This window comes from Rattus norvegicus, chromosome 12 (genome assembly GCF_036323735.1).
Source record: "Rattus norvegicus strain BN/NHsdMcwi chromosome 12, GRCr8, whole genome shotgun sequence".
In the NCBI taxonomy this organism is placed as follows: domain Eukaryota; kingdom Metazoa; phylum Chordata; class Mammalia; order Rodentia; family Muridae; genus Rattus; species Rattus norvegicus.
Window position 1 is genome coordinate 40,303,482 of NC_086030.1, and position 23,163 is coordinate 40,326,644.

The following is a 23,163-nucleotide window of genomic DNA, read 5'->3' on the forward strand; positions in this document are numbered from 1 at the left end:
ACAGTGGAGGAAGGGCCTCGGGTATGAGTGGGAGGCAGGCAGGCCGGGACTGAGCCTCACACCTGAAACTGTGGAATTATATCATGATGTCATAAGCCACTACGGTTCTTCCAGGTAAGTTGGGAATGAGGGTCCAGCTAGGACTTGTTTCTGGGGTAAGTCTAGAGAGAGCTGCATCATTCTCTAGAAGATGTGTGTGAAAAAGACGCAGAAGACACCCAGACGTGAGTGTCTCCGGCAGTCATGGCATCAGCAAACACAAGTAGGTCTTTCTGAGATGGGGTCACATGTAGCCCAGGCTAGCCTTTAGTCCCTCACCTCCCAAGTGCTGGATTACTGGCATGCACTATCACACCTTGTTTTTGGGACAACTGGGGTGGACCCCAGGGCCTCAAGCATGCTAGGCCAGCACTCTGCAAATTGAGCCAAGTCCCCAGGCCTCCCCTCTCTTTTACACAGACCGGAACATGTTCTTCTATGAACAGTTTTCTCCCCACATGGAGAGTGCCTCTGGCCCTCCCATAGCTGAATGTACTGTAGATCTCCACAGCCTTGCACACTTTCTCTCTCTCTCTGGTCCTCTCAGACCATCTGCCCCGTCCCCTTCTCCCAGCATAGTGAACTAACTCAACCTCAACCTTTGGTACACACGGGAGTTCTCAGGTGAGGAAGACAGTCCAGACCAGGTTTTCAGCCTGAGAGTCTGACTTACATAATTTCCGATGCTACATAAAATTATGCAATTACATAATTAGAAGGGATAAATTTCCACTCCTATTATAGCCACGGCTCTGGAAACGCTCACGTTTGGAGCCCATCCGTCCCGATGGAAGAGTCGTGACAGTTTTATTTAAGATCATCGTCTGGGGGGTCCAGTCCACCTACTTCACGCGTCCCTCCCGCCTCCCCCTAGGACTTACATGGTCACGGTCTGGGATGGGACTTGGCCCACCCTCCCTTCCACTTCCTCTCCTCATGGCTCTCAGAGGCGAACCCCTAACCTCACTTGACTATCAGGTTATGGGAAAAGCCTATTGAAGGTATCTTGAGACTTGGGCTCAGATTCCAACTACATCGCCTGCTTGCTGCTTCACTTACCAGGCCAGCACCCTTGGGCCTCAGTATCCCCCTTTATAAAATCAGGGACCAGTTGTGTTTGACTCTCTCCAGCCAAATGCTTCCTCTGAGGCAGTGGGTCTACGCTGCTCCCCGAGGCTTAGCCATTGTCCCCCTGTGCCAGCCCCTCTAGTCAGTGCTATACTACACGGCCCCCTTCTCCTGGTGACATCTTGCCTCTGCACATCTAGCCTTGAGACCCTGACCTTGAGCCTCCCAACTCTGTTGTCACCTAGCCTGGCACCTCAGACCAAAGCTCTGGACACTGTCTGTGTGTCCCTTAAAGAGCCATCTTACAACCAGGCAGCAGCCACTCTGGGAGGTCCCAGAGGAGTAGCTAGGACCAGAGCAGGGACCTTGTCCAAGGGAAGAAACAGCAGGGAGTGTCCCCGGCAGGGGGTATATCCCCCCCACCTGGTTATGGCATTTCTCTTTTACCCCCAGCCCACCTCCTCCTCCTCTTTCATTTCCCTGTCACCCATCCCACCCCTTTACCCCTCCCCTAGAGCTTTTCTTGTGACTTTGACGGATCCTGGCAGGAGGAAGTGTCCCCTGCCAGGAAGTGGATCCTTGGGGTCTCGAAGGCTTCAGGGTTGTCATCTTGGAACACTCACCTCTGCTGAGTGCTGGGGGAACCCCAGAGACTACCCCTGAGGTCGGAAAACCCAAACTCGGGACGTGTGGGTATCTAGAGCCAAGTCTGCCTGTGTGCTCAGAGCACTGGTGAATCCATAAACAGCCACGTCCCCAGAAATCACTCCATGCCCTGCTGAGGAAACACAGGCAGGGATAAAGCTGATTCTTGGCAAAATTTAAGATGCAGATTCATGGAGATGACCCCATGGTAAGGAAACAGCCATGTGGAAGGGTCAGCCCCATGCTGTGCCTGGAAGGGACTTCCCCAGGGGACTTTGCCCTCCTAGCGCTCAGAGTAGAGAATCAGAGTCAGCTCTCTAGCCCCCCCCCCCCCCATGCCACAAGACCTACCATGCCATGCACAAAGACAACATGAGCTCCATCTTCCCAGGACTCAGGAGTACTCAGGAGTTCATGAGTTCAAACCAGTCTGAGCTACATAGCTAGACCCTGTCTCAAATGTTAAGGGTTAGGGCTGGAGAGATGGCTCTGACTGTTCTTCCAGAGGTCCTGAGTTCAATTCCCAGCAACCACATGGTGTCTCACAACCATCTATAATGGAATCCGATGCCCTCTTCTGGTGTGTCTGAAGACAGCAACAGTGTGCTCACATACATAAAATAAATAAATCTTTTTTTAAGAAAAATCAAGGGCACGGTACCTTGAAGGCTCAGTGGTGGAGCACCATATGCTTGGTTCCATCCCTAGTACCACCAAAAAGAAAACAGGTGTGCCTTTAGGAAATACCTTCCCTTGCCTCCCTCTCCAGAATGCTGTGGCTTTAAAAGCTCCAAGAAGTTTTACAAGAACAGAACCTTGTGTGTCTGCGTGCATGCGTGCCTGTGTGAAGGGTCGGGGGTGGGCTCAGGACACTCGCTCTGTGGTAGACCCTCTGCCATCTCTTTCAGGGAATCAGAGCGATGGTAGCCCCAGTGCTGAAAAGCTTCCAAGCTGAGGTAAGAACCAATGGCACTGCACCTGGAGAGAAGGGGGATGATGTGTCCTGGGCTTCCTTCCCTGCAGGCTGTGGCTCACCTTCCAGGCTCTTCTTCCCCGTCACCCCCTCCACCAGTTGAAATCTGAGGTCTGCAGTAGGTGACACCCCCACACACATGCTGTCCCAGTCAATCAACGTTAGTCCCACCAAGTCCCAGGGGAGTCCAGCCTGCCTAGCATGTCTGACTCCCACCACTCTCCGAGTGAAGCAGGCTTCATGGCCTTTGCTACAAGGCCACGTGACAGTGGCTGCCCCCACCCTCCCATCCACCCCATGATAGCGGAATGTCCTACCATCTTCTCTGTGGTTTTGTTAATGGGCCTTCCCCTGGCAGAGAAGATGCTACAGTCACGCTGGGCTGAGGAGGGGAGCAAGTCTAATGCCCTCATGGGCAATGGCTCCTTTCCATCTCAGGTAGACCCAGAAGCCCCTCCCCTGGCAGCCCTAAGGTAGAGGAGAGGGCTCCTTTTCCTTCCCCACACTTCACAGCCATCTCACTCTTAGAACCGCATACATACATAGGTGCTGCTTCCGGGCACAGGGTGTGGGCGTGGCTTCGCGTGGGCGTGGCTTCTCTAATGGCGGGAACCTCCGTTTTCCCTCGCTGTACCCTGGGATTAAAGAGACCTGTGGTCCTTCTGCGCTGTTTTGGATATGCATAGAGAAAGAGAATGAAGGAAAGGCATGGATGTGCCCATCTGACTCTCTCAGGCTGTCACGGGAACCAGTAGTTGAGGTTACTGGCTGTGTGACCTTAGGTGCGTTTGCGTGACCTCTTCGTGCCTCCTGTGTCCTCATCTGCCAAATTGGTGATGACTTTCGCTCTGTCGTAAGATTGAGGCGGAGGGAGAAGCAAGGTGAATGTGAAAGAAGTATTCAGAACGCCGCCTTGGGTGTTGAAAGCCTTGGATAGCTAAGATGTATTCCCAGCACAAGGGAAGGTAGAGGCCCTCCTAGGCTGCGTAGAGAAACGATCTCTCCCCTTTTCTGTGGAAGAAATACTTTTCCAAGCCCTCAGTGATCAGAAGACCCGAGGCATAGCCTCATGGACGGCGGACTTGAAATTTCAGCTTCATTCCTTCAGCTGTGTGGCCCTGGGGAAGTTCTTCCACCCCTCTGGACCTCAACTCTCCTCCTGGGTAGCCACAGCCACAGCCTGGTGCACAGTTGATGTCCCTAAGGACAAGGAAGTCTTAATTGGAGTTCACCGAGCAGAGAACTGGCTTCCCATACCACCTCTCAGGCCTCGACCCTCAGGACTTCACTGTGTTCTCCTGTCTTCCTTATGATCGCCACACTGAGCCACCACGCCTGCAGGTCCCTCCTCACCCCCGTGGGGAGGAAAGCAGCCACCGAACCACACACGAAGGTGACTTTCACAGGCATCTTCATCAGTTCCTTTCTCGCCTTCCTGTCCAGCAGCTTTGGTGTACACAGTTGGGGTCTCTCCCCCACCCCTTCCCGCCACCTCACATCACTTTTTTCTTTCCTGTGGGAGGGGTGGTGGGAAGGGAGAAGAATCTCCCTGACACAAATCAAGGCTTCCTCGATTCCTCAGAGGACAGTTAAGGCCCTCCCATCCCCCCACCCCAGGAAAAACAAAAGCTAGCCAGGGAAGGTGGCTTCTAGAACCCAGCTTGAAATGGCCGAAGTTTGCACATCCTTGCACGGAGAAAGGGAGCCAGCCCGAAGGCCCTGCTAATTATAAAAGTTGCTTTTATGAAAGATAATTCAAAGCAATAATTTAGCAAACATAATCAAGCCACGCAGATGGGGCTGCTGATGGATGGGTTGCAACATGCAATTAGCGGCTCTCGCAGTTACATGTCATTAACCCTCCACGCGCAAAAATTATTTTCTCATTATTAGTTGAAAAGGTAAAATTAAGCTGACTAGACAGTAAAGGAACAAACCACAATTAATTACCTTCATTTATTACAGTCATTATCTTAGAGTTATTTTTGCTTGGAGACAGAGAGATGCAAACATCTAAATTAAAAGTTTTGTTTTTGCTAAATCTGAGGTGCAACGCTTCCAAGCAGTGTGTGCGTCAGCCTGCCCCGTAGACCTCGGGACCACACTAGCGGGTCTCCCGTCCCCAGATTCCACTTCGCAGGGTGACCTGTGGGATGGTGGAAGCCCTTCTGGCTGGCCTGGAGCGGGGACAGTCACTTGAGCCTAACAGGAACACAGCAGTTCGGGCATCAATGAGTTGACTGATAGAGATCAATGAGTTGAAGAGGTAGATAGAGATTTCTGGGGTCACTGGCCAGCCAGTCTGGCCTGCTTGGCAAGTTCTAGGCCAATGAGAGACCCTGACATTCAAAGTTTCTCTCTGACTCTATATGCATACGTGCATACACACACGCACGCAACCGCACACACACACACACACACACACACACACACACACGCTTTCTCAAACATACTGTAGATACTCTCAGAGTGTCAAAAACAGTCTGATGTCAGCAGCCTTGGGAGGGCCACTGGTAACCTCTGCCCATCTTGGAATAGAGACAGCTGGCATTTTCACAACATAGTCTAAAACTTTCTGGGGAAGACAGCACCCTCCCATTTATTGGATGGTGCTCTCTTTGAGTCAGGCTCCTATGAGGCTGGAGAGAGCTGAGAGCTGGTGGTCCCTAGCCTTGGGAAAGTCCTGAGCACCAAGCTCTTCTGTGGAGAAGTTGCCCCAAGGGGGACCTGGTGTGTTCTCCCTGAACCCTTGTGCCAGACTCAATGGTCCTGTGATGGCCATGACAGTCTGTCCGTACTGACCTCATCTGTCTGCATGGGTCCTTGAGTGCCCCATGTAGCCATGACTCCATGTCTGTCTTTCAAGTCTGGGTCTGCTGTCACAAGAGCCCAAAGTGACGGTGATATGGGGCCAGTGATATATGGTGGCCCTTAGCTTGCCTGGTAGTTCCACTTCCTAACATATCCTGCTGGCCAGCGCATTCCCTGCTGGGAGAAACAGGTCACAGTGCTACCCTGAGAAGCAAGGCCAGGAATCGATGGCTGAACTCAGTTGGCTGCAGGCCCAGTGCCACTACGTGTGACCTCCTAAGAAACATCGAGAACAGCCCAGGCGTGCCGCTGAACTGTGAGTAATCGTGCTAAGGGGTGGCTTAGGATCGTGGTTACTCCAAGGACAAAAGGAGACCCCACATTTGCAGCGAGCCTCCCCTCTCCTCCCTTTTCCCTGCTCATCCCCACCCAGCCCCCTTGACAAAGATGATTCTTGTCACCATAGCCAAGTCTACAGGTCTCTCTGTGCATGGGACCACAGATTTCTCCTTGGGGCTCCAAAGGATGGTGGCCGGTGGTTGTGGTAGACACAGGGATTCCACTGCCCTCTGAGTCCCAGGCAAGGGGCATCTGCTGTTGGGAACTCAGGAACTTACCCTTTGAGTGTCTTCTCGTGAGTTTGTGAGCAGCTCTGAGACCTGAGTGGCTAAGGGATAGAGGAACAGGCCTGATAGCCATCCTGGGGCATAGGGCGGATTGTTGGGGGAAGGGAACACCTGGCTCTTGCGGTCTGACCAGGTGGCCACCATGGTAGTGCTCAGCCTTGCATATGACGTAACAGACATGTCCAACCTTGGCTGAGTCACTCTCTCAGTCATCTGAAAGATGGGTGGTGGCAGCCGGCCACTTACATTTTGGGCACCCCCTGGTTGTAGGTGTAATGCGTCGTGATGTATCGTCTTCCATGGCCTTCTAGAATCTTCTCTGTAGACTTGTCCAAGCAGACAACAGTCTGTCTACCTTGGTGCTCCCACTTGCCGGTGGCAAGGGACTGGGATGCCCCTTCCTCTGCTGTGTCTGTGGTGGCTGCCGAGGCCAGCAGGTTACAGAGTCAGCGTGAACAAGCCAAGACCCTCAGAGTATACCTTCCAACGGGCTCGCTGTGGCCGAGAGCGCTCACTGGTTGCCACTTGACACAGAGGCAGGCATGGCACAGAGGTGGGTGGGCACTGTCTTCCTCATAGCTGGTACGCGTGGCTATTGGTACGTGTAACAAACTGTTAGTTTGTTATAGTTGTCCCAATTTCGGAGGGTCTGTGGTTAGCTCTAGTGGGGAAACTGAGGCTTGGAGAGGTGAGGCGCTAACTGGTATGTATCAAGGGTCCAAGTCTGGAACTGAGGTAGGGAAATAGCAGTGGGGATCTGAATGTGGGGCCCAGGTGGCTGCACAGGCTTCCCTACCCGGTATTAAATGGAGAACGCCATCGAGCCAAAATTCAAGGTCTCGGGGCACTTGACTGTCTGACCAGGTCCCCTCTGCCCTCTGTCAGGCCTGGCCTGGCTCCTCCTACCTCAGGGAATTAGCATTCTCTGTTCCTTCCTCCTGAGAGTACTTCCCTGTGTCCAGTGTCTCCCACAAGTCAAATCCAACCACCCCAGGAACAGGGCAGTCACTGGATGCTTGGCCAGCAAGGCACGTGGCTTTATATCTCTTATGAGAATGGGGTGTCGGGAGTGCTCCAGACTTGGGGCTGCCTCAGTGTGGACCATCACTGAAGGTGGGGGGAGAGGAGGGGCAAGGGAAGCTTTAGAACAGAGGCGGGACCTGCTCCATCTCACATTTTAAGTGGACTCTGTGGGAACCATTCACCTGACTTCAAAGCAGAGCCAATGGGAATTGCTGGCCCTTGCCTGTAACAATCACCTACCTGTAACTATCATCTGCCTGTGACTGTCACCTGCCTGTGGTCCCCTGATCTTTCCCTACTTTCTAACTGGTTCTCTTTCCCTGGAGACTTAATCCCAGGCCTCTTTCTTTCCTTCCACCACCTCTGTTTCATTCTCTTCCCCACCCCAGAGGCTCCTCTCTGTGGCTCTCCCAGCAGGGGTTTGACCATCCCCTTCCCCCACATACAGTCCCAGTGAACAGACAAGGCCAGGCAAATCTGGCCCTTGCTCATTGGGACCTCCCCACTCCCCACCCCCCACGCCCCTCCTGGGAGGACAAGTGTCAGGACAAGCCTAGGCTGTGCAGCTGACTGGCACGGAGTTTTATCCCAGTGTGGCTTTTCTTGGCTGTGTGACCTTAAGCGAGTCACTTATCTGGGTCTGTCCCTCCCCATCAAAAGATTGTTTTTATTTACATGTATTTGATATGAATGTGTATATATACATGTGTATGCATGTTCGTGTGTGCGTGTGCATTACAGCACATGTGTGCAAATCAAGGGACGGTTTGAAGGGGTTGTTTCTTTCCTTCCGCCTTGTGGGTCCTAGAGATTGAACTCAGGCTTGGTGGCAAGTGTCCATCCCCACTGGCCTCTGCTTTAAATGAAGATCCTCATGGTTAGGCCCACGGGGAGCTCAGTAAGCCGATACTAATACGAGAAGAGTAGAGAACAGAGGCAGCTGGCACTTGTGCCTCCCACAAATCCTGTGTGGAAGGCGCCACTCACCCATTTCCCAGGTGAGCTCACTGAGGCTCAGCCTTGGCCTATAAGGCCTGGCTCAGACTGGGACCAGTAAGGCCTTATGGCTCAATACTACAAGCGAGGCACAGCCTAGACTCCACCCTTCTGTAGGTCTTAACACGCTCAGACAGGGCGAAGCTCTTTGCCCAGGGCCACACAGCTCTCTACCCCTAACATTGAGGCTGGGAACTGCATTTCCTATACATCGTCCATTTGCGTGCCTCCACATACAGGGGAGCCAAGAGGTGCTGAGAAGGCCAGGCTGGGGAGACTGTAACATACGCAGAAGTGAGATTTTGAGTGGGGTTGTGTGAGAACGAAGTACTCAATAGTGTACTTAGATGTCTTCTGCAGCGTGAGTCAGGTACAAGCAGCAGCCATGACCTCCCTGCTCTCAAGCCCACCCCCACCCCCATGGTGTCACTAGCCTGTCCCCCTAGCTGTCCTGCCAGCTGAGGGGTGAGGCTCCCTGGAACCCGCCTGTCCATGTGAATTTGCAATTAACCCACCAAAGCATCCTTGGGCTGTGATGCTGAGTTACAACCAAATTAAGAACCCGTAGCCTTCCTCTTTGATTCACATTCTGCCTTATCAAATAAATTATTAATGCTTCTGTCCCCGCATTAAGCAGCCATTCCGGGTCCTTCTCATTAGAAATAACATCATCTAAAGAAGGGTATTGATTGTGTGTGTGTGTGTGTGTTTTTTTTAATCTTGGAATCACGGACGTGAAGCCCATATTTACATGGCGTTCCCTTTAACTGGCGTGCGCCTGCTTTATTTTTATGTTATTGATCGTTTTCTGACACGAATTGCTTTCTGGCCTTGTGTGTATGTTGTAAGCCTTTCTATCCAGCAAAGGGATGGGCTGGGCTCAGCCCGGGAGAGCGATGGCTTCGTTGGCTGTGTGGCAGGAACAATCCCGCACATTTAAGAGCAATTAGTCTACCCCGCTGCCCAGATGCTCATGTATGAAAATTTACAAGGCTTTTAATAGACTGAGCTCTGGGGCCGGGAGAGCCTGGTGCTGGGCAGATGAGGCTACCGGGTGTGTGTCCATTGAGCTGCCTCCGGGTCAGACCGGGGTGGGTGTGCTGTGGAAACTACTAGAAACACAGACCACCTATTCCAGCAAGGGTTATGCAGCCCAGCACACAGTCACACATTCAGCGGCTCAGTTGAGGATTATCGAAGGCCTACTGTGTGCCAGGCACTGAGCTAAGTGCTGGAGGTACACGTGAGAGGTCAGATTCCTCCCAAGCCTGTGCCCGGGAAAGAGGAGAGTGGGTGCAAATGCTGCGTCATACAGACCTGAGTTCTTTTGGTGGCCCTGCTTTTGCCCATGTTTCTAAATGAGTCTCAGTTTCCCCGTCTGTAGAATGGGGAAATGCACACAGCATCTGCCCCTCAGGGAGGTGGGGAAGATTCAGCCAAATAATGCTGTTTGGGACCTGGTTGCTCAGCCTGTCACCCACTGGATTCTACATAGCTTCCCTAACGTCTCTAGAGCACAGTGTTTTAGACTCAGAGCCAGCGTCACCATGGACTCCCAAGATGGGGCTCCCCCACCTTTCCCTGTTGCCCATGGTGGCTTTCAATACCTTTCCATTGTAAGGGGGCCCCTTCTGTTCACTACTCTATCAGACTTCATTCAGGAAACAGTGATTTGGCGCTGGCTGTATACCAGGTGAGTAGCCAGCTACAGTGCATATGTGTGTAGGTGCGCGTGTGTGAGCACGTAGGTGCACACGTGTGAACATGTATGTGGGGAGCCTCACTGGGATCCGGGGCTTGCCAATTAGGCGAAGCTAGCCTACCAGTGAGGAGCTGAGAGCTGGGAGATGCCTCCCTCAGTCTCCCCAGCATTGGGATTCTGACTGTGTGCTGCCCGTTTTTTTTTTTTGTTGTTTGTTTGTTTTGTTTTTAGATGTGGGTTCCTGACATTAAACTCGGGTCCCTATGCCTACAAGGGAGCTACTTCACTGCCTGAGTCATCTTCTCAGTCCCTGAAGTCACCCTTCCTTCTCCTGTGGCACTGTGGCCTCTTGGGAGGCAGGTAGACACTGCCCACAAAGCCACCACTAACACGCACTTAGGTTTCTGTGGCCAAGGTTGGGTAGGGAAAAACTAAACAGGTCCCTCTCAAATTTCCCAATGTCCAACAGGGAGGCTAAGCCCCCATCGTGACAGATAACCTGAGAAAACCAAGGAGGAAAGATTCTTTGGGCTCAGGACTTCATTCATTCATTCATTCATTCATTCATTCATTCATCTGCGGGGCAGATATTCCCAGGCGCTTGCTGTGCACCAGGCATTGTTGCAGGTGCAGGAACAAATAAGACTCGGGATTCTGGTTCCCCCCATGACACCCAAAGCCAGCAGAGACAGAGCCAAGTCCCAACTCCTAGAACAGAGCAGGGACCCAGCCCTGAGACCCTGGAACTGAGACAAGGAGACAGCGAGGGGCGGTGCTTACATGACCCATGGCCCTGCTATGTGCCCTGGTGGGTTCCCTGTCACTGAGACATATTCTAGGGCACAGACTTTTCCCTAGCAGTAGGGAGGCGCTCTGCCCCTCAGGGACTACCACACAGCAGTGAGGCCCCCAGTGGCTTTCCTCCCTCAGGGACAGAAGTAACACAGTGGCTTTGGTCTTTCTCACACCCACAAAGCAGCTGAGAGTAGGTGACACCATGGTAACAGGTGACACTGGTCCCCAAGGGGCTCTGTGGCACAGAACTGAACCCAGTTCTGTACATAGACTTGGTTCTCTGACATCTGGGAAGTTGTGGAACATTCTAGAGAGTCCACTGATAGGGGCCCTGCTGTTCCTTCTACAGATAAGGCGTGGAGAGACTGAAACAGAGAGGCTGAGAGTGGGGGAGGAGTCAGGACTCGAACCTAGGTCTACAGTATTGATCAGAGCAATGGCTCCTGCAACAGCAGTTTTGTGTACATGCGATGCTGGCTTCCTGCTGAGGAAAAGTCTGTGCCCTAGAATATGTCTCAGTGACAGGGAACCCACCAGGGTCGGGAAGTGGTAATGCAATAGGGGGCAGCTGGTCACAGAGGTTCTGTTCTGTGCTGGGCTGTGAGAAAAATCCATGTCCAGCAGGGAGGCCAAGCCCCCATTGGTAGTCCCCAGGGTTCACCTAGACCAGTTCAAACAAGTGCTAGAATCCTGCCATCTGCACTGCCCCAAGGAAGGGCTGGTTGGTGTTTGGGCAGGCAGTCAGGGAGGGCTTCATGGAGGAGGTGAGGTCCTAACAAGGGATTTATCGAGGTGGGATTTGATAGAATAACCAGTGACCTTGGTCTTGGCTTCAGCAATTCAGGTTTTGAGCCCAAATTTGGCTATCAGCCAGATGACCTCAGACAGGTCGTTTCTGAGCCTCTGCATCCTTGTCAGCTCCCTGGCAATTGGTGTGTGGGTTTGTGGTAAGGACTGAGGTGGTCTGTACACGGGTGCTCACAAGAAAACTGAAGTGAGATTTGTCTCTGGCTGAGCAGCTTGTGATGTGGGATGGGAGATGAGGCCGAGACACATCCGGCAGCACGGTGGAGGCCTGAATGTGGACTTACAAGCTTCATCTTGCATGTGGGGCGGAGATGGAGGGACAGTGCTGAGCCCCTCCAGGGGCTGCTGACCCTGTGGACCCCTGGGCTAGAGCCATCAGCGATGTCGTGGCCAGTTACTGTTGTACCACCAGAATGAGCCATGAGGACTGGGCAGTGAGAGGTGGGCTGAGCACCCCGCCGTGCCTCAGTTTACCCAAGTCTGCCTGTGCAGACGGCTCTGCATGACCCCATGTCTGGTTCTGGGAGCTCAGAGAGGTCTCTGAACTGCAGGCCACAGCCCGTAGTCCCTAGTTCGGAAGGGCCCAGCTAGCATGGTGACACACACAGGCCATCTCAATACTCAGGATGCTGGGGAAGGACGATCACTAGTTTGGCCGGCCTGTGCTACACAGAAAGACCTTGGGTCATTATGAGTCAAAGGAAGGAAAGGCTCTTCCTGCCCCTCCTCTCTGGTGTCCCAAGATATCCACTTACTTTGAATTTTGTGATTCTTCTCTTTCATGATTACAGAAGTTCAGTAAGGAGTACCTACACTGGGCACAGTGGCACAGGCCTGTCACCCCAGTACTTGGGAGACAGAGGCAGAAGAGTCAGTTCAAGGTCATCCTCAGCTACATAATAGGTTCAAAGCTAGCTTGGACCATGAGACCCTGTCTCGATTAATATGTGCTTTAAAAGCCTTCCCCAGCATCCAAGACCACCCAGGACAGAGAGGGGTGGTGGCTCCAGGCTTCTAAGCCTTTACATACTCTGTTCCTTTCCCACAAGATGCTTCCTCCTTCCCTGAGCTGTTTAAGTAAATGTCCACATGTCCTGCAAGGATCCACCCAAAGGGCTTGGTGTGAGATTTTCTGGCTGTTTGGCTTGGACCACAGACGACTCATCCTTCGCTCCCTGCTCCTGAGAACCTCAGGACCAGCCCCTCTGCCTCTCCTCAGGGCTGGTAGTGTACAGTACCGCACACATGCAGACACACACACACACACACACACACACACACACACACACACACACCCCTCTAGACTCTGCTGACTCCTGGTCCCCCACAGTCCTCACTCAGCAGGAGCTGGAGAGGCACTAATGAAGGGAGTATTGATTGACATGTGATAAGATTGGCAAGCAAGGTTCTTGGTGCTTCTGTCCCAGACAGCACTCTGGGTGCTCTGCGGTTCCCAATTCATTATTCCCCGTGACCAGTGTGTGAGCTGGGGAACTGTCATTGTCAGCATTTTACAGTACAAGTGGGCGATGAGCACAGGTGGCTCGTGACCCGCCCAAAGCCACACAGCTGCTTCTAATGGGCACCCCTGGCCTCTGACCATGATTTATTGAGCACTTACTATGTGCCAGGTCTCGAGGGATACAATATAGAACAGGAGAGCCGTAGGTTACACACGCACATGCATACATGCGCACGCACGTATGGAATAATGGCTCCTTTTCCAGGCACTAAGATTCCCCAGATGTAAGGCAGGGTCACATAAGCCAGCTGGTGGCACAGCCCTTCTCCTTCTTCCGGGCCTTGTATGTTTCCCACTTCATATCCTATCCGCCGATCAAGGACACTTTAACAGTATAACCAGTCAATTATAATAATATTTTTCTCTCCGAATGTTTAAAAGGAGTAGGGAGGGGGGGTTGGCATACTAAGGTATAATCATGGCTCAGAGCCCGAGCTGACATTAGTTATTAATTAGGCCATTATGCATTCCACGGTGATAATTGCTTTACTTCGGAGTCACCAAGCATGAAACGGACCCAGCAAAGGAACGCAATCTATCAGTTCTCGGAGCCCCAGCGCAGCGCAGCCGCTCACCTTGAGCTGGTACCACAGCAGGAAACAAAAAGAAATTAATGGCGCCGGGGAGAGGCCAGGGCGTGCCAGACCCTTCCCTCATCCAAGCCCTAGGAGTCTTCCCCGTCTCACCCCAGGGACAGCACTGAAACCAAGCGAAAGTGGCCATTCGTCTTGGGGACATCTTTTCCTATTTTCTCTTCTCAACCTTGTCAACCTCCGTCTCTGCTCTTGGCAGTGACAGGGGCTGGGTGGATCAGGGACAGCCTTTCCACCCATGTTCTGCCTCCACCCTAGTTCCAACCCTGGCCTCAGTGGATGGGAAACAAACCCCGTATCCGTTCTGAAGCCTGGGGTGGGAGGTATCAGTAGTGGCCACAGCCGAGGTCCAGCCTTAGCACGGGAAACAAAGATCTCAGGGTGAGCATGCGCACCGAGACAATTACAGAGTCTCCAGCATTTGCTAGATGCCCCCATTGCTGTTTGGTTTCTTGGTGGTTGGTTCTGTACTGCCCATTTTACAGACGAAGGTTGGCTGGGATGATCCGGTACTGGGCCCACAGCTGCTGGTGTAGCTGGGATTCGAACCCCCGGCTCCTGAGAGGTGAGAAATCGGAGGTGGGCTCCCAGAGAGCAGGACAGAGTAAATGCAACCTCCTGGAACCATAATGGGCATTTTCTTGCCTGGGACAAGACAAGGTCAACCTCATGCTCATTCTGGGCCAACTTTCCTAGCTTCCAAGTGCTTCTGGATGGACCAGGTTTGCCTCAACTGAGAATTCCGATCCAACCAGCTACCGAACACAAACACGGTAGCCAAGGTTACCTCAAGGGAAAAGTTGGAGACTGCCACGTTGGTGAACCGTCAAGAGTTGGTTCCAGCACATGAGAGGCTACACCAGAAGGATCAATGGGAGTTCAAGGCCAACCAGAGCCTGGAGAGATGGTTCCGCTGAGCTCTTGTAAGAGGGCCTGGGTTCCGTTCCCAGCATCTACATCAGGAGGCTCACAGCAGCCTGTAACTCCAGCTCCAGGGGATCTGACGTGTTCTTCTGGCCTGTGTTAAGCTGGACTCACACACATGCACACATGTGCACATACAGGACCTCTTTGAAAGGCCCACACACCAAGGAGTTGCACACCAATGACTGCTAGTTCATTTCCAAAGAACATGGCACTGGAGACTGGATGAGGCCTCCTCACACTTGCCCTGTCTCCCGGCTTCTCTGAGCCAAGGTCCTATTGCTGGCTAACCCCCAGATGCTGCCTCTGTTGCTCTGACATGTCCCTGTGCTTTGGACTCGGTCTTGCACTGTAGTGCATGGTTTTGGTCTCAGCATCATGCTCCTTGAAGAGTGAAGAGGGGACCTCTGTGTCTGAAGCTGTCCCATCAGGGCTACCAGGAAGGGACATCCTGTTCTTGGGCCACCAGCAAGGAGACTGTGTCTCCCCTTCATGTGCTTCCTTCTCTGGCTGGGCACAGACATCATCATTCATCATTTAGGCAAATATTTATGGGGCTTCTCCTACAAGCCAGATGCTGTTCCGAGCGCTGAGCAAAACACTGTCCCCAGATGTGCGAACCAATGGCCTTGTGGCCTGATATTTTTTGAGGCTCACTCTGCTGCTGGGGCACCCTCTGCTTGTTCCTTGCCCCATTAGTCCAAACCAGATATAGGGCTATTCTTTTGTTCCTTTGGTTTGCTACAGGGTCTCAGGTAGCCCAGGCTAGTATTGAACTCCTGATCCTCCTGCTTCCACTTCCTAAGTCCTGGGGTTGCACGTGTGCCCCAGCACGCCCAACCAAGACTGTTGGCAACCCAGTGACTGCCCTAAGGCACAACAGCAAATAGGTAATTATGGGACCAAAGCAGCTGAGAACCTTCTGGATGGAGGCGGGGCAGACTCGGGGCTGGATTCCAAGCTCACTACCTGTCCTTATAAATAAAGCTTTATTAGGACTCAGCCTCCTTTGAATATGGTCGCCACCATTTTTGCAGGATAAGAGTGGGGCTCAGCGGCTTGCAACAGAGACCACAATATAGGCCAAAGTTCTTAAAGTATTACTCTGGCTAGATCTGGGTGCTTCCTTTGTCCCCTCCAGCTAAGGTTCCCTGAGGACTTCCCCAGCCACTCAGAAGAGACTTCCCAAAGGCCACCACTATATTTAAAAGCCCGGGAAGGACAGCACTTTGATGACATTTGCGTGGCCGCCATTCCTTAAAGGGCACACGTGTTCCTTTAACTTCGCTCTTCTAGACTGGCATTTTGGAAAATGTGCCACAGTGGCCTTGAGAGGTGGAAGCACTACCTGGAGCCCCCCATCGCCGACTTCCCAGGGCGGGGCCGCTGTGCATGAGAACGTGAGGTCACTAAGCTAGCACAGACAGGCAGATGTGATATAGAATCCACCAGGGGACAGCCCAAGGGTCAGAGCAGGCCAGGGGTTCTTGCCATCTCTGACGCTGGGCCCTCAACTTTGTCTCCAGGTTCTAGTAACTTCCACCCCTCAGATACCGACCTCTCATTCGCCCTTGTAGTCCCTTGGCCAAAAATTCTTTTTTTTTTCTGGAGCTGGGGACCGAACCCAGGGCCTTGCGCTTCCTAGGCAAGCGCTCTACCACTGAGCTAAATCCCCAACCCCCTTGGCCAAAAATTCTAAGTACTACCTAAGCCTTGGCCAATGCTACCTCATAGTTTACAGTGCCGTATGACATGTGACAGGCCACTGGGGTTGACTGCTTCTCTGTCATGCGCAGAGGCTCTGGGTTACGCTTCCAGCACCACAAGAGGAGAACTAGCAAATAAAACCTGACTTTTAACTGCTAGTGTCAGACATGTCCACTGAGGCTTGGTGTCCCTGTGCTCCAATGGGGGAACTGAGGTACAGGCAGATTGGAGACAGTCACTGATTTTTCTCAGCCGTCCACCCCCTGGCATGCACTTCACAGAGGCTGACCAGGCTCTGGCGCTGCCTCACCTCATGGTGGAGATAGCTAACAGTATGGAGAGACTACATGGAGACCACACCACTGGCGACTGGAGTTCAGATCTCAGTAGCTCAGACCCGATTCTAAAGCCCACAGGGCCCTTCCTCGAATCCAAGCACCAGCTTTGTGAATGTCCTGTATTTTCTCCTGGCCTTCCTCATGGCGCCCTCTCCTCAGAGCTAGTCATCCCTCCACTGCATCAGGACGTGGCTTGCATGGAGTTATCTGGGTGCCCAGAGGGCTGGGTATACAGGGCCTGGCTTTCCTGGGTCAGGAATGAGGTGGTAGAGGGCTTGCTGTGGCTTGGGGAGGCAACTGGGTAGATGTGTGAAACATCCAGCGAAACAAGGCTACGGTTGTCCCTGGGATCCAGCCCTTTGTCACCTAGCTGTGCCTTTGGGGACATGGGGTCTACAGGAACAGTGACCTCAAGGAGAGTGTGGGGATATGGACCTGAGCACCAGGCCTGGGGTGGGGGCACTTGAGACCTTGGCCAGCCTGAACAGATGGCTCCAGGTGGCCGCTGTCGATGGAAGCGTGGGCCGCGGGTGGCCAGATCCTCCGACTCCCCGGAGAAGCTGGCAGTTTGGCACTCTTCTGGTTTTAAAATCCTGGATCCCTCTAGATGCACATATTTGCATGTTCCAGTCCTTTCTGGGGTGTCATTTACATACCACAGTCAAATGTGCAAATCCGGGGTGTCTGGCTTGATGGATTCTGACAGCTCCAATATTTTTTAAACACTGGAGTATCCAAGAAAATAGGCTCGCGGGGCGCCTCCAGCCCACACTTCTCAGCCTTTCTCAGCTGTCACGTGCCACATGACCCAAGGCTGCACACGTGCAGCGTCCACAGCGCAGGGCCTGGCCTTGGGAAGATAGAGATGATAACTTCACATCAGAGCGTACAGCAAGAGCATGGGTTCTGGGGCGCTGGTTCGAGTCCCCCTTCTGCTGCTTCCGTGTGTTTTATCACTGCTCGCTCCGCCTCTCTGAACCCTGGTTCTCGCTGTTGTTAACATGGGGAGTATGACAGCGACCTCACAGGACTTTGGTCCAGGTTGAGGAGGTTCATGTGACAAGGAGGTCTTAGCAAAACTTCAAGTGCATGGTAAAGTCCTGAGACATGGTCTTCCAGGGTTTTGTTTGGTGTTTTTCAGAGTAGTTTGGGGTTGAAAGACAGTTCGTGAACCAGGGCTTCAAAGTTTCCAAACATCCCCACAGCCCGCCTGCCTTTGCCACACGGATGAGGCCCCTGCTACGTGGCACTGTGTGGCACTGTGGGTTTTGCCAGGTCCATGACACCAGAAAAACCTATCTCAATCTTCTGAAGAACACACGGTGGAAGCAAACTGTCCCATCCAACACGGAAGCCACCATCACCCACTTAGGTTGCTAGGAGGCCAAGTTCCAGCCCTTGTTCCCAGCCACACAGCTAGCTCTTCATCCATAGTCTCCTACAACCTTCGTTAGCCCTCCTGTGTGGCTTGAAGCCACTGTCTCAGCCTCTCTGGACACAGGAACCAGCTCTCACCCAGGGCTGTCTCCAACCCTTTTGTGAATTCACCCTTCTGGGGTAAGGTCACAGAAGGTGCACCATGGGTGCAGGAGCAAGGTCACACTCCGTGTGGCCACTTTAGCAGTTGCAAGGCCAGCAGGCCACATGCCAATCAGCACAGAGTCACCTTCGCCCAGCCAAGGACACTCAGACAGGACCACAGGTCTGCTCAGCACCCTTGACAAGGACTTCCAGTTCTTTCTCTGCCACACCCTCCTCTCTAGACACAGCCCTGAGGAATTCCAGCCTTCTTCCAGCCCAGAGCTGGTTTCTTTTTTCCCTTCTTTCTCCTTCCTTCCTTCTTTCTTTCCTTCTTTTACACTCAAAGCAAAATTTATTTGTAAGATACTAAAGGAAGCCTCCTGTCTCTTTTATGCCGGCAGCCCTCAGCCGAGGAGTGAAATCATGTACTTCGCTGCTAAAAAAAGGCCTGGCTTATACAATTTTAACAATAGAAAAAATGATCTTCGTGCTCCGATGCTCAGAGGCTTGGGGGGGGGGGGACAGGCAGCGCTCAGGTGGCTGCAGCATTACAAATGAGCGGTTCGCCTTTGTTTTGAGTGACAGTCAATTTAAATGCAGTCTTCTATGGAGGCCAGGGTTATTTTTTTTTCCTACCCCGGAATTGGGAGGGGGCAAAAATGGTGGGGGGGGGGACGAGCAGAACTGAGGGAGTCCGATGAGAAGTCCAGCCTGAGCTGTTTAATTAGGAATTCAGGAGTTTCTGATTGGAGCAATCGGTAATTAACACCAGAGCTAACAGTAACCGTAGCCTAGCCACTGAGCTACATATGGGGGGTGCGCCTGCACCTTGCTGAGCCCCCCCCAGCCTGACACAAACAAATTGGGGCCACATGGCGTCGCTTGAAAAGTGTTCTTAGCGCCAACATTTGAGAACATGGTCCTCTGCTTTACTTTTAAACCTGGGGCCAATAACAAATATGGTAATAAAATTTCCCATGGTTCCTCCTGCCCCAGCAGACGTCCCCCTCAGGCTTTGCATCAGTTGATGGTGACATGTGGCAGAAGGTGTGCAGAAAGGGATGCATAGAGTCCGCCTGGGTGATTAGAATTAATGTGCCTGAGCTGGGATGGGTCTCAGGGGCCGGGGAGAACTGCTCAGTGGTTAGAGAGAGAGTGTTTGCTATACAATCATGGGGAGTTCAAACCCCCAGCGCTCCTGTAAAACCCAGGCGTGGAAGCCAAGGCTAGAGGAGCCCAAATATGCCCAGTTATAAACCCAAGCCAGAGGCAAGATCCAGAGAGGCCATGTGGTAATGGGTCTCTTTTCCCCCTGATTTAACTGCTGCCTCCCTCGCTCACTGACTGCCGGGATCCTGTCAGGTTCCTGCACAGCAGGTCACATAATTGCCTAGCTGTGAGCTTCTGCAGGGCATGTGGCTGGCCACGGCTAACTCCATGTCGCCCATGTGGCCTCCAGAGGCTGCTGTCACAAGCTCAGTCTGGACACTTTACTCCTGCCCTTCTTTGTGACCAGGCATAGCCATGGGTGTGCCTGTGGCAGGGTCTGCCCCTGCTGTGCTGCTCAGTCCTGGAAATCTGAAAGCTAGGTGAACAGACAGTGCATGAAAGAATGGCCCCAGCTGTGTGCTAATAAAACTTTATTTACAGAAACAAGTGAAGGGCCAGATTTGACCTACAGCCTGTAGTCTGCCTGGATTGGATTGACACTCCAGTTGGGGGCAAGCTGTATGTTTGGATTTTTCTAGAAGCTATATTACATTTTTAAAAATAAGAAATGGATGGATTTAACTTTAATAATAGCTTTGATTTCACCTAATCCGTCCTCAGTAATGTCATGTCAACAAGCAATAGATATAAAATAACTTTTTCATTTCCTTTTCTCTACTAAGAGCTAGAAACTCGGGCTGGAGAGATGGCTCAGGGGTTAAGAGCACTGACTACTCTTCCAGAGGTCCAGAGTTCAATTCCCAGCAACCACATGGTGGCTCACAACCATCTGTAATGGGATCTGATGCCCTCTTCTGGTGCATCTGAAGCTACAGTGTACTCATATAAAAAAAATAATAAATAAATAAATAAATAAATAAATAAATAAACAAACATAAAAATTAAAAAAAAATAGTTAGAAACTCTCTCTTTCCTACCACTCATCCAAGTGTTGAATGGCCATAGTGGGGTTTTTTTTTTTTAACATGTATTTATTTGTATGTGAGGGAGACACACCTGTTCCACAGGGTGCATGTAGAGATCACGGGACACCTGGCAGGAGTCCATTCTTTCCTTCTACCTTGTGGGGTCAGGAAGTCCAACCTGGGACAGCAGGCTTCATGGTGAGTGCCTCTAGCCACTGAGCTATCCCACCAGTGCTGGAATGGCCACCGTTAAGTGGCCAATGGTGGGTGAATGTAGGGAGTGTGTTGGACAGCTCAGCTCTCAGGGGCATTATACAAAGATGGTCATTAAGGCACCAGTACAAACTGGTGTGGGCACCTTGACAGGAGAGCAGGGGGTACCATGGGTGAGGCTAGGGTAGCTGCAAAGGACTCAGCCAACCCTTGTCCCCTGTCCCTCTTTTATGAGTTATAAGAACATTCTTACCACCCTTCTGCAAACCCCAGCCAAGACCATGCTTGGCATGGATATGAGAACTAGAGGATCTGACATTTTTATATATTCTCCATCTCAGAATGGAGCAACAGTGTTGCTTCTCGTGGCTACCATTAGCCACAAAATACAGGCAGCCGCTTCTAGTCGCTTGAAACACAGGACCCTGGAGAGACAGCAATATCCAAAGGGTCAAAATGACTGCCCCCTTGCCTAGAGCTCTTGGCTCTCCAGGAACAAAGGGTCCCAATTTGCTCACCCACACAGTTAGACAATGGCAGAGGTAGCTTGGCCACTTGCTTTGGTGACATGTCTTTGAAGACAGATGTTCACAGACAGGAGTGTGTGGTTTGTCTCCACATTTTATTGGGGACACTCCCAAATTCACTGCTCCCCAACACTTCCAAGCACTGCCACCCTGCTGTGGCTCCCGTGCCCTTCTCAGGGAAAGATGGGGACTCGCCAAGTTCCACCACCCACTACTGAACTGGGGCAGCTTTCACCCACGCCCACCCCTGCCAGCCCCGCCCCGGCCAGCCCCGCCCCTCCCAACCCTGCCCCCTCCTGGCCTCGCCTCCCACCAATGCTTTTCCTTCTAAACATTTAGTGCCTGTTACAAATCACAGAGAGGCTTGAGTTACAAGTTCCACTGGTTTATGGCTGTTCTTAGTCCTCACTACCGGGCATACAACAGGACTCTTGGGGAAACGTCGGTTGAATGAATAATAAAAAATTGTCACCGTGGAAGGTCGGAGACCAGGATCTGTTCTCAGAACATTGACGAGAGACTGCTATACTCAGTGGCCTTTTAAGTCCTGGTCTGACACTGACCTGGAATTTCTCTCCGCTTCTGTAACTCCTGTTCCGAAAGGCCTCTGCAGACTCTCTCTGTCAGATAGAAACCTAACGATCACAGACTGAACCTGACACTTTCTGGCAACCACGTTGTTAAATGGTAAAACGCAACGACACATTGTCACTTCACAGTGTAGCTCCGTTTTTAAAAACAGCGGTGAGATATGCTGTCTTTTTTTTTTTTTTTTTATGCTAAGTCTTTGAAATCCCGGGTGTATTTCACACACACTCCTTATATGCTTTGATTTGAACTCCCCGGGGATCAAATGGTCAAGAACCACACTTTATGGTCTTTGGCAGCCATTTTGGGCAGCCTGGTAGCCATATTCGGTATTGTGGAAGCCATATTAGTTGGCACGGCAGCCATATTGGTTGGCATGGCAACCATGTGGGTCAGCATGGCAGCCATGTTTGAAGCGTAAACCTCTACATTGAGTGTGTTTTTCCTTGATGCACTGGTTTGTTTTCCTCTGCCAATGGCAGGTTTTCTCTTAGGTTGTTTTATTTTTTAAACACCAGAGCAACAAACACAATTGAGATGTTCACTCAGAACTGACAGCAAGGGAAGAAATTGGTCACCTTGTTGTAAACATATCTATGAGGCCCCAGGCCTACCAGAAGCTAAAACACTGGATACTCTAGGACTGCTTTGAAGGAGTTATGATTAACTTCTCCCCTTTACCGTCAGGTAAATAGAAGTGTGAAGATTCACGTAAATTCCTGCCCGCTGGTCATGCAGAAACTGCATGTTGAACCCCTGGTGTCTACCTTTCTAGACAGGTTAGACTCAAACGGCCATTGGAAAGCACCTAGATGTCATTTTGGCATTGACTTGGAATCGTGCACTCAATTTGTTTATTTGCTAAATGGTGTCGATGGGCCAGGAGTGGAGCTCAGTTGCTAGAGTGTGAGCCTAGCATGCTTGAAGCCCTGGGTTCAAGCCCCAGCACCACATAAACTAAGCAAGGTGGTGCATGCCTGTAACCTTAATGTTTGGGGGTGGGGGATGGAGCAAGAAGGCTAGGAATTCAAGGTTTTCCTCAGTTACAGAGTGAGTTTGAAGCTAGCCTGGACTACGTAAGATCCTATCCTGACCCCCTCAGAAAAAAATAATTATGTTGGGAGCGTAAATGCACCAGAAAGAGCTCTGAGGGCTGAGTTTGAGGAAGACCTTGGCCACAGATCCATCCCCCTATCTCTCTGAGCTCATCGCTGAGAGTTATGGGAAATGCCAGCTCGGAGAGAAGACTAACAGTCCACGCAGGAAGTAGGTGCTGGGTGGATACATATAGTACCAGCAGTGTGTCTCACTGCTGCCCACCATGGCCCAGCCAGACTGGACCCTGAAGCTGAGTGACTGCCGTCGGTGCCTGCCAGGGGATAGCCTCAGACATGGAAGGCCCAGGACTCTTCACTGCAAGAGCTGGGATCAAGGCCGTTGGATTTCACTGCCTGAACCAGGAAATGAGAGGGTCCCGTGCCTAGAAGTCCTCCTGCGGCCAGGCCTCTGGGAGTCACCAGGCCACATGTGCAGGTGACCCCGTCTTCGACAAAGAGTCATTGGCAGAGTAAGAACAAGAGAAGAACTGGAAGGACAGTGAGTGAAGCTCC

The 23,163-nt window shown here is 51.9% G+C and overlaps 1 protein-coding gene across 18 annotated transcripts in view; it reads left to right on the forward strand.

The window, feature by feature from the left end:
* Window positions 1-23,163, forward strand: part of Cux2 (cut-like homeobox 2) — a 199,902-nt gene that overhangs the window by 135,080 nt on the left and 41,659 nt on the right. For all 18 annotated transcript variants that reach the window (XM_039089254.2, XM_039089256.2, XM_039089257.2 and 15 more), the window contains one exon: window positions 2,661-2,708. In XM_039089254.2, the coding sequence (XP_038945182.1) occupies window positions 2,673-2,708 (36 nt within the window). In that variant the 5' untranslated portion in view covers window positions 2,661-2,672. The remainder of the gene's footprint in view (window positions 1-2,660; window positions 2,709-23,163) is intronic.